Source organism: Salvelinus sp. IW2-2015, linkage group LG31 (assembly GCF_002910315.2).
Source record: "Salvelinus sp. IW2-2015 linkage group LG31, ASM291031v2, whole genome shotgun sequence".
NCBI classification, from domain to species: domain Eukaryota; kingdom Metazoa; phylum Chordata; class Actinopteri; order Salmoniformes; family Salmonidae; genus Salvelinus; species Salvelinus sp. IW2-2015.
Window position 1 is genome coordinate 30,558,259 of NC_036870.1, and position 15,355 is coordinate 30,573,613.

The following is a 15,355-nucleotide window of genomic DNA, read 5'->3' on the forward strand; positions in this document are numbered from 1 at the left end:
TTGGATGTGAAGCGTCGCTGCACAGCTATTTTCAGGTCTCTCCAGAGATGTTCGATCGGGTTGARGTCCGGGCTCTGGCTGGGCCACTCAAGGACATTGAGCCACTTGTGCGTTGTCTTGGCTGTGTGCTTAGTGTCGTTGTCCTGTTGGAAGGTGAACCTCCGCCCCAGTGTTGAGTGCTCTGGAGCAGGTTTTCATCAAGGATCTTTCTGTGCTTTGATCCGTTCAGCTTTTTCTTGATCTCGACTAGTCTCCCAGTCCCTGCCAATGAAAAACATCCCCACAGCATGACGCTGCCAACACCATGCTTCACCGTAGGGATGGTATTGGCCAGCTGATGAGCGGTGTCTGGTTTCCTCCAAATCGGGCTGCCATGTTCCTTTTACTGAGGAGTGGCTTCCGTCTGGCCACTCTACCATAAAGGCCTGATTGGTGGAGTACTGCAGAGATGGTTGACCTTCTGGAAGGTTCTCCCATCTCCACAGAGGAACTCAGGTTCTTGGTCACTTCCCTGACTAAGACCCTTCTCCCCCGATTGCTCAATTTGGCCGGGCGGCCAGCTCTAGGAAGAGTCTTGGTGGTTCCAAACTTCTTCCATTTAAGAATGATGGAGGCCAATATGTTCTTGGGGACCTTCAATGCTGCAGACATTTTTTGGTACCCTTCCCCAGATCTGTGCTTCGACACAATCCTGTCTCGGAGTTCTACAGACAATTCCATTGACCTCATGGCTTGGTTTTTTGCTCTGACATGTACTGTCAACTGCGGGACCTTATATAGACAGGTGTATGCCTTTCCAAATCATGTCCAATCAATTGAATTGACCACAGGTGGACTCCAATCAAGTTGTAGAAACATCTTAAGGATGATCAATGGAAACAGGATGCACCTGAGCTGATTTTCAAGTCTCATGGCAAATGGTCTGAATAATTACAGTACCAGTCAACGGTTGAGACATTCATACGCATTCAAGGTGTCCTTTATTTTTACTATTTTCTACATTGTAGAAAAAAAGTGATGACATCAAAACTATGGAATAACACTTGGGAAAGTGGGATACCTAGTCAGTTGTACAACAAAGCATTCAACTGAAATGTGTTTAACCAAACCCCTCTGAATCAGAGAGGTGCGGGGGAGGGGTGCCTTAATTGACATCCATGTCATCGGCGCCTGAGGAACGTGGGTTAACTGCCTTGCTCAGAGGCAAAACGGCAAATTTGTACCTTATCAGCTCAGTGATTCGATCCAGCAACCTTTCGGCTACTGGCCCAACGCTCTAACTACTAGGCTACCTGCCGAATCATGTAGTAACCAAAGAAAGTGTTAAACAAAACATAATTTAGATTTTGTAGCCAACCTTTGCCTCGATGACAGCTTTGCACACTTGGCATTCTCTCAACCAGGTTCATGAGCAAGTCACCTGGAATGCATTTCAATTAACAGGTGTGCCTTCACTTAATTTGTGGAATTTCTTTCCTTCTTAAAGTGTTAGAGCCAATCAGTTGTGTTGTGACAAGGTATGGCTGGTATATAGAAGCTAGCCCTATTTGATAAAAGACCAAGTCCATATTACGGCAAGATCAGCTCAAATAAGCAAAGTGTATCGGCAGTCCATTAAAGGCATTTAGGTCAGTCAAGTCGGAACATTTCAAGAACTTTGAACGTCACAGGAAAGGAAGACCCAGAGTTMCCTCTGCTGCAGATGATAARYTCATTAGAGTTACCAGCCTCAGATTGCAKCCCAAATAAATGCTTTACAGAGTTCAAGTAATACACATGTCAACATCAACTGTTCAGAGGAAACTGTGAAATCAGGCCTTCATGGTCAAATTGCTGCAAAGAAACCACTACTAAAGGACACCAGTAAGAAGAAGGGAATTGCTTAGGCCAAGAAACACGAGCAATGGACATTAGACCGGTGGAACTCTATCCTTTGGTCTGATGAGTCCAAATTTGAGATTTGGGGGTGCTTTGCTGGTGATACTGTTAGTGATTTATTTAGAATTCAAGGCACACTTAACCAGCATGGCTACCACAGCATTCTGCAGCGATACGACATTGCATCTGGTTTGCACTTAGTGGGACTATCATGTGTTTTTCAACAGGACAATGACCCAACACACCTCCAGGCTGTGAAGGGCTATTTGACCAAGAAGGAGAGTGATGGAGTGCTGCATCAGATGACCTGGCCTCCACAATCACCCGACCTCAATCCAATTGAGATGGGTGGGTGGCTACTTTGAAGAATCTCAAATAGAAAATATATTTTGATTGGTTTAACACTTTTTTGGTTACTACATGATTCCATATGTAACTTTATAGTTTTGATGTCTTCACTATTTTTCTACAATGTAGAAAATAATAACAATTAACAAGTAGGAGTCTAAACTTTTGACTGGTATTGTTTTTTTTACTTATTATAAATGTGCAAAAAATTTGGAAAAACCTGTTTTCACTTTGTCATTGTGGGGTATTGTGTGTAGATTGATGAGGGAAAATGTTTTTAATCCATTTTAGAATAAGGCTGTAACAAAATGTGGAAAAAGCCAAGGGATGAGTTTGGATCCATGATGGATTGTTAAAATATATGTATTCTGACCTGTGTGACCAAGGGCTCCARCAGCCTCTCCACAGCCAGGGTACGGATCTCCAGGCTCTTTGGATCCCATTTGAAGTTTATGTTGGCCGTGTTTATGGCTGTCATGTTCACTCCGTATCTGAGAAGGAGAGGAGAGAGAGATGGTGAGATTATGACAATATGGATGTCTGGGGCTTGGCTGGGTCATTCATCAGATGGGGGTGGGGGTTAAGCCACACACCTTGACAACAACAAAGCACATTTTCACCCTGGAGGTACACTACATTTCAACTGACCTCTGACCCGTGTGCAGCATAGAACAGTATTGGGCCATCTAGCCTAGATAAGGGCTACCTACCTACACACACTCACCATAAAGCCTTAAACGGCATGGAATAAAAAGAAAAGCTGTGAAACCCATTGAAAAATGTGTTTATTGAACCAATTCATGCTACACTGATTTGGGAAACCCTGCTGCAACAAACAGGGAAAAAATAATAATTTTAAAGTCTCGACACCCTATTCCCTATGTAATACACTGCTTTGACCAGGGCACACAGTGTGCCGGGCAAAAGTAGTGTGTGTGTGTGTGTGCGTGTACGTATGGGGAAAAGGATGCCATTGGGAAGAACCCATGGTGTCGTCGTGACAATTGGGACAGACGCCATTTTAAATATGGATGCTCCCTCAGAGGAGACAGGTCTCACTCCATCATTGTTAGACAGACAGCCATAAGTGGAGCAGAGTAACATATTGGCCCTTATTCGATTTTCCTTTTCATGCAGCGACAGGCCTTGTATTGATTAGCCTTAACGCACTGAGTGGCAGGCAGGGATAATCAGGATGCCCCGAGGGCTGAGCAGGGATGGACCCAGGACCCTGTCTGCCTGCCTGGTCTAAACTGACGGGGCTGTCTCTCAATACACTGAGGGGGCTGTCTCTCAATACACTGAGGGGGCTGTCTCTCAACACACTGAGGGGGCTGTCTCTCAACACACTGAGGGGGCTGTCTCTCAACACAATGACGAGGGGGCTGTTCCTCAACACACCGAGGGGCGCTTGTCTCTCAACACACCGAGGGGTTGTCTCTCAACAACCGAGGGGGACTGTTCTCAACACACCGAGGGGCTGTCTTCAAACAACCGAGGGGGCTGTCTCTCAAACACCGAGGGGGCTGTCTCTCAACACACAGCGAGGGGGCTGTCTCTCAACAACCGAGGGGGCTTCTCTCAACACACGAGGGGGGCTGTCTCTCAATACACCGAGGGGGCTGTCTCTCAATACACCGAGGGGGCTGTCCCTCTCATACACCGAGGGGGCTGTCTCTCATACACCGAGGGGGCTGTCTCTCAATACACCGAGGGGGCTGTCTCTCAATACACCGAGGGGCTGTCTCTCATACACCGAGGGGGCTGTCTCTCAATACACCGAGGGGGCTGTCTCTCAAATACATCCGAGGGGCTGTCCTCTCAAATACACGAGGGGGCTGTCTCTCATACACCGAGGGGGCTGTCTCTCAATACACGAGGGGGCTGTCCTCTCATACACCGAGGGGGCTGTCTCTCAATACCGAGGGGGCTGTCTCTCAATACACGAGGGGGCTGTCTCTCATACAACGAGGGGCCTGTCCTCAACACCGAGGGGGCTGTCTCTCAATACACGAGGGGGCTGTCTCTCAATACACCTGAGGGGGCTGTCTCTCAAATACACCGAGGGGGGCTGTCTCTCAATACACCGAGGGGGCTGTCTCTCAATACACTGAGGGGGCTGTCTCTCAATACACGAGGGGCTGTCTCTCATAATACCTGAGGGGGCTGTCTTCTCATACACTGAGGGGGCTGTCTCTCAATACACTGAGGGGGCTGTCTCAATACACCGAGGGGCTTGTCTCTCAATACAGAAACCGAGGGGGCTGTCCTTCAATACACCCTGAGGGGGGCTGTCTCTCAATACACGAGGGGCTGTCTCTCTCAATACACCCAGAGGGGGCTGTCTCTCAATACACCGAGGGGGCTTGTCTCTCAATACACCGGGGGCGTTCAAACCTGAGGGGCTTGTCCTTCATACCACGAGGGGCTGTCCTCTCAATACACCAAAGGGGCTGTCTCCTCCAATACAGAGGGGGCTGTCTCTCAATACACTGAGGGGGCTGTCATTCAATTTACACCGAGGGGGCTGTCTCTCAATACACTGAGGGGGCTGTCTCTCAATACACTGAGGGGGCTGTCTCTCAATACACTGAGGGGGCTGTCTCTCAATACACTGAGGGGGCTGTCTCAAATGTAACCCTATTACCTACATAGTGCACTACTTTCTGACCAGGGCCCCATCTAGTAGGGTGTCCAATCAAACAAAAAAGCATCCTTTGACCAATGGATAAAATAATATGTTAATTAGGCAATAAGGCCAGGGGGTGCATATGGCCAATATACCACAGCTAAGGACTGTTCTTACACACGACCCAACGAGAAGTGACTGGATACAGCCATTAAGCCGTGGTATATTGGCCATATACCACAAATCCCTGAGGTTCCTTACTGATATTATAAACTGGTTACCAACGTAATTAGAGCAGTAAAAATTTAACATTTTGTCATACCCGTGGTATACGGTCTGATATACCCCGGCTGTCAGYCAATCAGCATTCAGGGCACAAACCACCCAGTTAATAATTGTAAATATAATCATTTAAGAAAACCAATTGGTCCAACCCTCATTTCCCTACCGTTCAAAAGTTATTGGAGGTATTACCCTTGTAGAATGGCTATAGTCGGGGTGACTACATCAATGGAGGCCAGAGGGGGGGAAGCTGTCAAATTTGGAAAATTGGGTCAGCTAGGCTGGATTCTGTGCAAGAATTAAGGCTACTGGTTAACTGACAGGCTCACTCTCCTGTTGAACTTAACCTCTTTCTTCTCCAATCCACAGGACATAAAACACTAGAGGTAAAGATGGACAGGCGTCACGTTTTGAGTTCAGAAATCTACCTTTTCAAAAATGCAGATCAAAAGATGTTTWATTAATTTTAACCATTTCACCAGCGTTTTATATTGACAGTCAGTTATGTTTTGTTCAATAGTGTGATCAGGTATGTGCAACTCTAAGTTTCATTAGTGCAACACATTCCGTAGAAAATGGCTTCATTTTCATCAGATGACAACAGAAGTAATACGCCATCTGCCTAGCAGCCACACAAGTAAATGAGCTTATAAAGCGAAAAAGCAAGGTATTTTTTGGGGGCAAAAATGATGCATTGCCATTAGGCTACATTTCTAATGTTTATCATAGAAGATGTAGCCAGGAACATTTCCTAATATTTTACTTTAAGTTTAATCTTGCATTCTGACAGTCTGACAGTTTGCTACACTGTCAGACTGCTGATAGAAATCCCCATTTGTGAATTCTCATCCATGAATTCACATGCGAATGGAGAAGTGCAACTGAAGCACAAAATGAGTCTGATGCCGAGCAGAAATAACAAGGATATTAGATCAGCATTTACAAAACTAAGCAAGATATTTCTACTGTGTTTTTTTTTATCTCTGTCTGGGTGAAAAAATGTACGACAACTCCTGATGGATTTCCATTGAGACACGAATATCCATCAGCATTATCATATTTGAGCATACGCTTTTCATACCAGTTCCAAAATCTGGTTAATTTTCATATATTTCTTCACAAAAACATTCATCTCTGACATGTCAACAGAGCACAAAGCGTACACTAAGCCTTTTACATTCAAAGCCTTTTACATTCAAAGCCTTTTACATTCAAAGCCTTTTACATTCAAAGCCTTTTACATTCAAAGCCTTTTACATTCAACTCAGCTCGTGTCGTGCTAATTTCACTTTTTGCAACCCGCGTAAACAACTTTGACACCCACCACAAAATGTAAAATCCTCAATTTGTTATGAGAAACCTGCACCACTGAACGGAGCTGGGTGCTTATTATCAGATGTATTAGGCTACAAATTTGTTGGGATATAATGTTAATGATATGTTGGAGAAAGGCACCAATGAACAACTCAGAACATGAATAATCATATTTGTCTAGGTAAAATTTATTTTATAGCATAAGGAAGTGACATTTCATCACCAAAGCACATATTCACTCACTCAGAGTGGATGGACACCCTATATATAAAGAATAAGGTGCTATTTGGGATGTGGGCTGAAACTTATTGGAGAGGGGTGGAGAGGGTAGGCTGGTCAGTTCAATTGGGTTTACCAGGGTGGGGTAGGAGGGAATTCGTATAACAATGGCGGAATTTAGGCCAATGCCAGTCAAGGAAAAACATTTTTATCTAAAACCGAATCTATGCAAGTCAMCTAGTTAGCTAGGACTACATAAAGTTAGATAGTGATAAATGGTAGGGTTATRAGAATTCGTTTCTGGTGGGCCTATTTATAGAAATGATTGGATATACAATATGATTGGATAAACTGTCAGTGAGAGAACATGTATTGGGTTGCTGTGAGATACAGTATCTAGTCGAGGACACGGGGACGACAGCAGTAAAGTGATTGAGCGTTAGCTATTTATTATTCAATATAAAAAATATACTTGGGAAATAAAAAACATTTTTTACACTTTTCGTTAGATCAGGTTAGGAGCATCATTCATGCACGGATTACAATGGAAGTGCGGGTGGGGAGGGCGGTGGCCCAATTCTTCCCTCTGGCTGCATTTCAACTGGGACGTTGGGAATGTCAGGAAGTTCACGCTAGTTAACCAACTAAAACATTTTCACTTAACTAGCTTACCAACTAATGTTATGTCCTGTCGATGAATTTCTAGTTTGGCTTTACATCGGAGCTGGTTTTGCAATATGACAAACACTTGTAGTTGGCGGCGAGTTGGTTGCCTTTGGCTAACTTGGTTAGCTAGCTAACATTAGCTGACAAGTGGCCACATCGAAATCCCACGCAACTTCAAACAGTTAACGTTACTGCTATGATTGTTGAAATTAGCAACAAAGTTAATTTACTGACAAACTTTAAAGTTTATAACTAGTTATCTACTACAGTATTTATCACTGTTTGCTATTTAACTAACGTTAGTTACACCTGGCTAACGTTAGGTATTCGCTAGCTAATGTTTGCTAACACAATACTAGCGAGACACGTACAATTTAGTTTCGTATTACGTTGAAAACAATTCAAATTAAATGGTGACAAATAGTAAATGTAACGTACTAAAACAAAGACAAACAGCTACTTTTGCAACAAAAACAAACGTAATCACAGTGTAAACTTACCGAAAGACAATACACTTGAAAACTTTTCCAGCTAAAAAAAAACGCCTCAAAATGGTGGAATGCAATCGGGAATTCGTCCAGGGATTAAAAAGTTTCCTCTTTCCCAACCAACGTCACTCCCTCGAGAGTTATAGCTTCGATACTTTTATGGATGTTTGCTAAACTATTGAAAGTCACAGCATACGAGTGGCGATAAATGTTGGAATACAAAAGGATTCCGCAACTTCGATAAACGTTTCGGTCAGAACGGTTGGCTGTTCCCGGCAGGGTGGATCAACAATAGGGGGAGGCGGGGGGTCAGCGTGCTATTTCCTGAAGTCACGGAAGGGCAGACGAGGCTCTGACAGGACAAATACATTATCAGGTGTTTAGGGCGTGGTGCTGAAATGACAACGCTTGACTTTATAAGGACCTAATGACGAATTTCTAATGAAACCTAATGGAAGCAATTTCTTATATATTCTAGCTAATCAGTTTACCTGGAGTAGGTATCCAATTTCCAGGTTTAAAGATTGCAAAATTATTTAATTAAACTTGTTGTAATTCATGATGTTTTTATAGCCTATTTAGCCAAACCAGTAGCCTTTGAAACATTTGTTAGGCTTAGTAGGCTATTAATACATGAATACAACCATTCCAATTAAATTAGGCCAGGGGTTCATAAACTTTTTCAGCTCAAGACCCAAATGAGTAATTGAAAATCCTTCGTGACCCAAATCGTCCTCCAACAACCCAACCTCAAATCTAGGATCAGTATTGCCTTTTAGATCATAATGAATGGACAGGGAGGACCTGATCCTAGATCAGCACACCTACTTTGGGACACTTAAGGGATTTTTATTTACATAAAAAATATACTATTGGTTCCACTTTGCGTCTTTATGAACATCTCACAACCCCCTGACCAATTAAATGTATTCAGAAATAGCTTGTCATCAAAACATGTAGGTGGCTCTCAAAGTTGTCAGTCAAACCCTGTATCTCCGCCACAGCTGTTGAAGTGAAGCTCACGTCTTCACTCCTGAGGATGTGTTTGTTAGTGGGCTCTTAGCCAGATGCGATCAGAGGTAAATTGCACTTTAATATTATGTATTTCTGGAGTAAGGTAAGTATTTCTCAGATATAATTCTGCTGWTGACATCGTGTTTTGAGGGTTTCGGCTGGTTAGCTTTGGCTAACCCAGAATCTAACAGACAACGTTTAATCTCCTGTTTTTAGCTCCCCATCACTCCCTCATCACTTTTTCCTTACTCATCACTTCTGGTCGTCACTTCCTGATGAACGCGGAAAGAGTTAGAGCTCTGTTTGTGTTGTTTTTTAAAAGTTTGGTTACTAGTTAGCTACCTTTTTGAGTTTGGATCCCGCGATGCGGTTGGCATTGCTGGGACCGCTAGTATCTGTCCAGTGATCCTGCCGACCAAGGCTGTGTCTGAGGATCTGTTTAGCGTAGCAGCTATCCTAGCCGGTGGGAGTACCGTTGAGGACAGTGGTGTCTCTCTATCACAGTTAAAGGATCTTGTCAACAAACACAAAGAGTTCTACAAGCAGTTGTTACAACAACAAGAAAATAGCTTCATGTGTTTTGTCCAAATACTGGTGGAGTCAACTAATAACAGTATGGAGAGGTCCAGGACCTGAAGAACAGTTTGCAGTTCACCCAGGGTCAGCTCGACGAGTTTAAACAGGAGAACGGCAAGATGACAACAATCTGGAAGTCATTGAGAGAGGACATCAGTTCTGTATGTGAATCCATGATAACAATGACAGAGAAATCAGATCATCTCGAGGGACAATCAAGGCGGAACAACATGGCTGTGGACGGAATTGCAGAATCTCCACATGAGACCTTGACAGAGTCTGAGGACAAAGTGAGGGAAATGATTTCGGTGAAACTGAAGATGGACCACAGGAAGATTGAGGTGGAGCTCGCCCACAGGACTGGAAAACCCACCAGCGGCCCAGGTGACAGGCCCAGGTGACAGGCCCAGGTGACAGGCCCAGGTGACAGGCCCAGGTGACAGGCACAGGTGACAGGCCCAGGCCGATAGTGGTCAAGTTCCTGGGGTTCAAGGACAACGTAGCTGTTCTGGAAAGAGCCAAGAACTTGAGAGGAACGTATATCTTCCTCAACGAGGACTATCCTGAAGCTGTGCGCCAGAAGAGGAAAGAACTTATCCCAGCCATGAAAGCTTCCAGAGTGCATAGGGACATTGCTTACATCCACTATAACAGGCTCATTGTACCCCCTCCCTCCCAAAAGCCTGGAAGGGATGAGAGAGCCAAGACTATGGGTTCGTAGCTTCAACCCCACAGCACAACACACACTTACACACACCAACTGATTAATGGACTGCTGAATGTATATTTTTGTCTCTTGCTTTGTTTGCTCTTTTCCATATTAAGTCTGTCTCTGATCAGCTACCCAGGAAAGGGCTGGAAACATCCCATATTAATATCTGTAGTCTTAGAAATAAGGTTCATGAAATCAATAACTTGCTAACATCAGATAACATTCATATATTAGCCATTTCTGAGACTCACCTAGATAATTCCATTGATGATACAGCAGTAGCAATACAAGGATATAACATCTATAGAAGAGACAGGAATGCTTATGGGGGAGGTGTTACTGTACATATTCAGAACCATATCCCTGTAATGCTTAGAGAATATCTTATGTCAAATCAAATTAAATTGTATTAGTCACATGCGCTGAATACAGCAGGTTACAGTGAAATGCTTACTTACAAGCCCTTTAACCAACAATGCAGTTTCAAAAAATCGAATTTAACTTGTCAACTATTATTGAAGTGTTGTGGTTGCAGATACACTTGGCACATCTAAAGCCTTTTCTTTTGGGGTGTTGCTATAGGCCACCAAGTGCTAACAGTCAGTATGTGTGAAATGCTTGATAGTGTATGTGATGTAAACAGAGAGGTCTACTTTGTTGGGGACCTGAATGTTGACTGGTTTTCATCAAGCTGTTCGCTCAAGAGGAAGCTTCTCACTGTATCCAGTGCCTGTAATCTGGTTCAGGTTATTAATCAACCTACCAGGGTGTGTACAAACACTACAGGAACTAGATCATCCACATGTATCCATCACATTTTTACTAATACTGTAGAACTTTGTTCTAAAGCTGTATTCGTACCCATTAGATGCAGTGATCACAATATAGTGTCTATATCCAGGAAAGACAAAGTTCCAACAACTGGACTTAAAATAGTACAAGAGATCATACAAATATTTTGTTGTGACTCTTATGTGGATGATGTTAAAAATACAAAATAAAATAAAATGTTATTAGTTACATGCGCCGAATACAACAGCTGTAGACCTTAAAGTGAAATGCTTACTTACAAGCTCCTAACCAACAATGCAGTTTAAAAAAAATACGGATAAGAATAAGGAATAAAAGTAACAAGTAATTAAAGAGCACCAGTAAAATAACAATAGCGAGACTATATACAGGGGGGTACCGGTACAGAGTCAATGTGGAGGCTATATACGGGGGGTACCGGTACAAGAGTCAACTGTGGAGGCTATATACAAGGGGGTACCGGTACAGAGTCCAATGTGGGGGCTATATCAGGGGGTACCGGTACAGAGTCAATGTGGAGGCTATATAACAGGGGGTACCGGTACAGAGTCAATGTGGAGGCTATATACAGGGGGGTACCGGTACAGAGTCAATGTGTGGGGGCACCGGTTAGTTGAGGTAATATCTACATGAAGGTAGAGTTATTAAAGTGACTATGCATTTGTTGGTCTGATGTGATTATTAATGAGGAGCATCCAGACGCTGCACTTGATGAATTTATGAAATTGCTTCTTCCAATTATTGATAAACAAGCACCTGTTATTCCGAAACTGACTGTTAGAACTGTTAAGGCTTCATGGATTGATGAGGAAATTAAAAACTGTATGGTTGAAGGAGATGGGGCAAAGGGAGTGTCTAATAAGTCTGGCTGCACATCTGACTGGCTGACTTACTGCAAACTCAGAAATGATGTGACTAAACTCAACAAAAAGAAGAAGAAACTGTATTATGAAGCCAAGAATAATAATATAAAGAATGATGGGAGAAAAAATTGTAGTACTTTAAATGAAATTATGGGCAGAAAGACAAATTCAACTCCATCTTTCATCAGATCAGATGGCTTATTCATCACAAAACCATTTGATGTTGCCAATTATATTAATGATTCATTCATTGTCAATGTGGGTAAACTTAGGCAGGAAATGCCAACAACGAACAGTGAGCCATCATACTCATGTATTATAAAAAAACAAATCATGAAAGAAAAGCAGTGCAAGTTTGAATTTTGTAAAGTTAGTTTGGGAGATGTGGGGAAATGATTGTTATCGATCAATMATGACAAACCTCCTGGCATTGACAACTTAGATGGAAAGCTACTGAGAATGGTAGCTGACTCTATAGCCACTCCTGTCTGTCATATCTTTAATCTGAGCCTAGAGGAAAGTTATTGTCCTCAGACCTGGAGGGAAGCCAAAGTCATTCCGCTACCCAAAAAGTGTTCAAGCGGCCTTTACTGGTTCTAACAGCAGACCTATCAACTTGCTGCCAGCTCTTAGCAAACTGTTGGGGAAAAAAATTGTCTTTGACCAAATGCAATGCTATTTCTCTGTAAAACAAAATAACAGACTTTCAGCATGCTTAAAGAGAAGGGCACTCAACATGTACTGCAATGACACAAAAGACTGATGATTGGTTGAAGGAAATTGATAATAAGAAGATTGTGGGAGTTGTACTGTTAGATTTCAGTGCAGCCTTTGAYATTATTGACCATAACCTGTTGTTGAGAAAAATGATGTGTTATTGCTTTTCAACCTCTGTCATATTGTGGATTCAGAGCAGTCTATATAATAACACTCTGAGGATTCTGTTTCTTTAATGGAGACTTCTCTAATGTCAGACAATGACCTGCCACTGGTATTAAACACAGCCTGTGTGTCCATGTATTCTGATGATTCAACCATATACACATCAGCAACCACAGCTAATGAAGTCACTGAAATCATTAACAAAGAGTTGCAGTCTGTTTTGGAATGGGTGGCCAGTAATAAACTGGTCCTGAACATCTCTAAAACTAAGAGCATTTGGTAAGTTCTAGATCTCAGCTGAATCTGGTAATGAATGGTGTGGCTGTTGAACAAGTTGAGGAGACTATAGTTACTTTAGACTTTAGATCTAAGGTGTTACCTTAGATTGTTAACTGTCATGGTCAAAACATACAGATTCAATGGTTGTAAAGATGGGGAGAAGTCTCTGCTTTTTTGACACCACACTCCACAATGCAAGTCCTGCATGCTCTAGTTTTGTCTWATCTTGATTATTGTCCAGTCRTRYGGTCMAKTGCTGCAAAGAAAGACCMAGTKRAGCTGCAGCTGGCCCAGAACAGAGCGGCACRTYYTGYTCTTCATTGTAATCAGAGGGCTGATATWWAWWCTATMCATGCCAGTCTCTCTTGGCTRAGAGTTGAGGAGAGACTGACTGCATCACTTCTTCTYTTTATAAGAAACATTACGGTGTTGAAAATCCCAAATTGTTTRCATAGTCAACTTACACACAGCACTGACACACCYACTTACCCCACCAGACAGTCCACCAGTGGGCTTTTCCCAGTCCCCAGGTCCAGAACAAATTCAAGGAAGCGTACAGTATTATACAGAGCCATGAGTGCATGGAACTCCCTTCCATTTTATACAGCGCAAGTGAACAACAAACCTGGTTTCAAAAAACAGATAAAGCAACACCTCACAGCACAACGCCTCTCCTCCATGTGACCTACTTGTTGTGTGTATGTACTGACATGTATGTGGAACTGATAGATATGTACACACACTACATGTTCATGTTTTTAAACGTATGTAAATTGTATTTTTTTCGTTGCATGTCGGACCGCAGTAAGACTAGCTGTTGCCGTTGGCGTCGGCTAATGGGGATCCTAATAAATCTAATCAACTATGATCTCTGCTTGTTGGCTAACTAGCCACCTGGTCATTGGCATAAAGTGTGAATAGATTAATCAGATGTGTGTGGCAATCGCTAACTAGCTATCACATTAGGTTGCCACTAGCTCTCAAACTTTTCCCTACATTTCTCAGCCATTCTGCCTTCTCCCTACAGTTCTCAGCCATACTGCCTGTCTGATAATTTCAATTATCATCGCTTGCGATGCGGCTTTCGAAACATATGGCCTTTATCTTTCATCACCAAGAAAAAATAAACTTACTGTAGCAGTTACAGATCCATACAGCCTCCATCCTACTAAACTACACTGTAGCAGTTACAGATCCATACAGCCTCCATCCTACTAAACTACACTGTAGCAGTTACAGATCCATACAGCTATGGAGCCTCCATCCTACTAAACTACACTGTAGCAGTTACAGATCTAGTTTAGTAGGATGGAGGCTCCATAGCTGTATGGATCTGTAACTGCTACAGTGTAGTTTAGTAGGATGGAGGCCGTATGGATCTGTAACTGCTACAGTGTAGTTTAGTAGGATGGAGGCTCCATAGCTGTATGGATCTGTAACTGCTACAGTGTAGTTTAGTAGGATGGAGGCTGTATGGATCTGTAACTCTACAGTGTAGTTTAGTAGGATGGAGGCTGTATGGATCTGTAACTGCTACAGTGTAGTTTAGTAGGATGGAGGCTCCATAGCTGTATGGATCTGTAACTCTACAGTGTAGTTTAGTAGGATGGAGGCTGTATGGATCTGTAACTGCTACAGTGTAGTTTAGTAGGATGGAGCTGTATGGATCTGTAACTGCACAGTGTAGTTTAGTAGGATGGAGGGCCATAGCTGTATGGATCTGTAACTGCTACAGTGTAGTTTAGTAGGATGGAGCTCCATAGCTGTATGGATCTGTAACTGCTACAGTGTAGTTTAGTAGGATGGAGGCTCCATAGCTGTATGGATCTGTAACTGCTACAGTGTAGTTTAGTAGGATGGAGGCTCCATAGCTGTTAGGATCTGTAACTGCTACAGTGTAGTTTAGTGGGATGAGGCTCCATAGCTGTATGGATCTGTAACTGCTACAGTGTAGTTTAGTAGGATGGAGGCTCCATAGCTGTATGGATCTGTAACTGCTACAGTGTAGTTTAGTAGGATGGAGGCTGTATGGATCTGTAACTGCTACAGTGTAGTTTAGTAGGATGGAGGCTCTAGCGTATGGATCTGTAACTGCTACAGTGTAGTTTAGTAGGGGGAGGCATGTATGGATCTGTAACTGCTACAGTGTAGTTTAGTAGGATGGAGGCTGTATGGATTCTGTAACTGCTACAGTGTAGTTTAGTAGGATGGAGGCTCCATAGCTGTATGGATCTGTAACTGCTACAGTGTTAGTTTAGTAGGATGGAGAGCTCCATAGCTGGATGGATCTGTAACTGCTACAGTGTAGTTTAGTAGGATGGAGGCTCCATAGCTGTAGTGATCTGTAACTGCTACATGTGTAGTTTAGTAGGATGGAGGCTCCATAGCTGCTATG

The 15,355-nt window shown here is 43.0% G+C and overlaps 1 protein-coding gene across 1 annotated transcript in view; it reads right to left on the minus strand.

Annotated features, from left to right (window-relative positions):
• Window positions 1–8,116, minus strand: part of LOC111956087 (catenin alpha-1) — a 68,812-nt gene extending 60,696 nt beyond the window's left edge. Inside the window, exons 1-2 of the mRNA XM_023976520.3 lie at window positions 7,837–8,116; window positions 2,600–2,717 (exon numbers count right to left, since the gene is read on the minus strand). Coding sequence (XP_023832288.1) covers window positions 2,600–2,704 — 105 coding nt within the window. The 5' untranslated portion in view covers window positions 2,705–2,717; window positions 7,837–8,116. The remainder of the gene's footprint in view (window positions 1–2,599; window positions 2,718–7,836) is intronic.
• Between the last annotated feature and the right edge of the window lie 7,239 nt (window positions 8,117–15,355).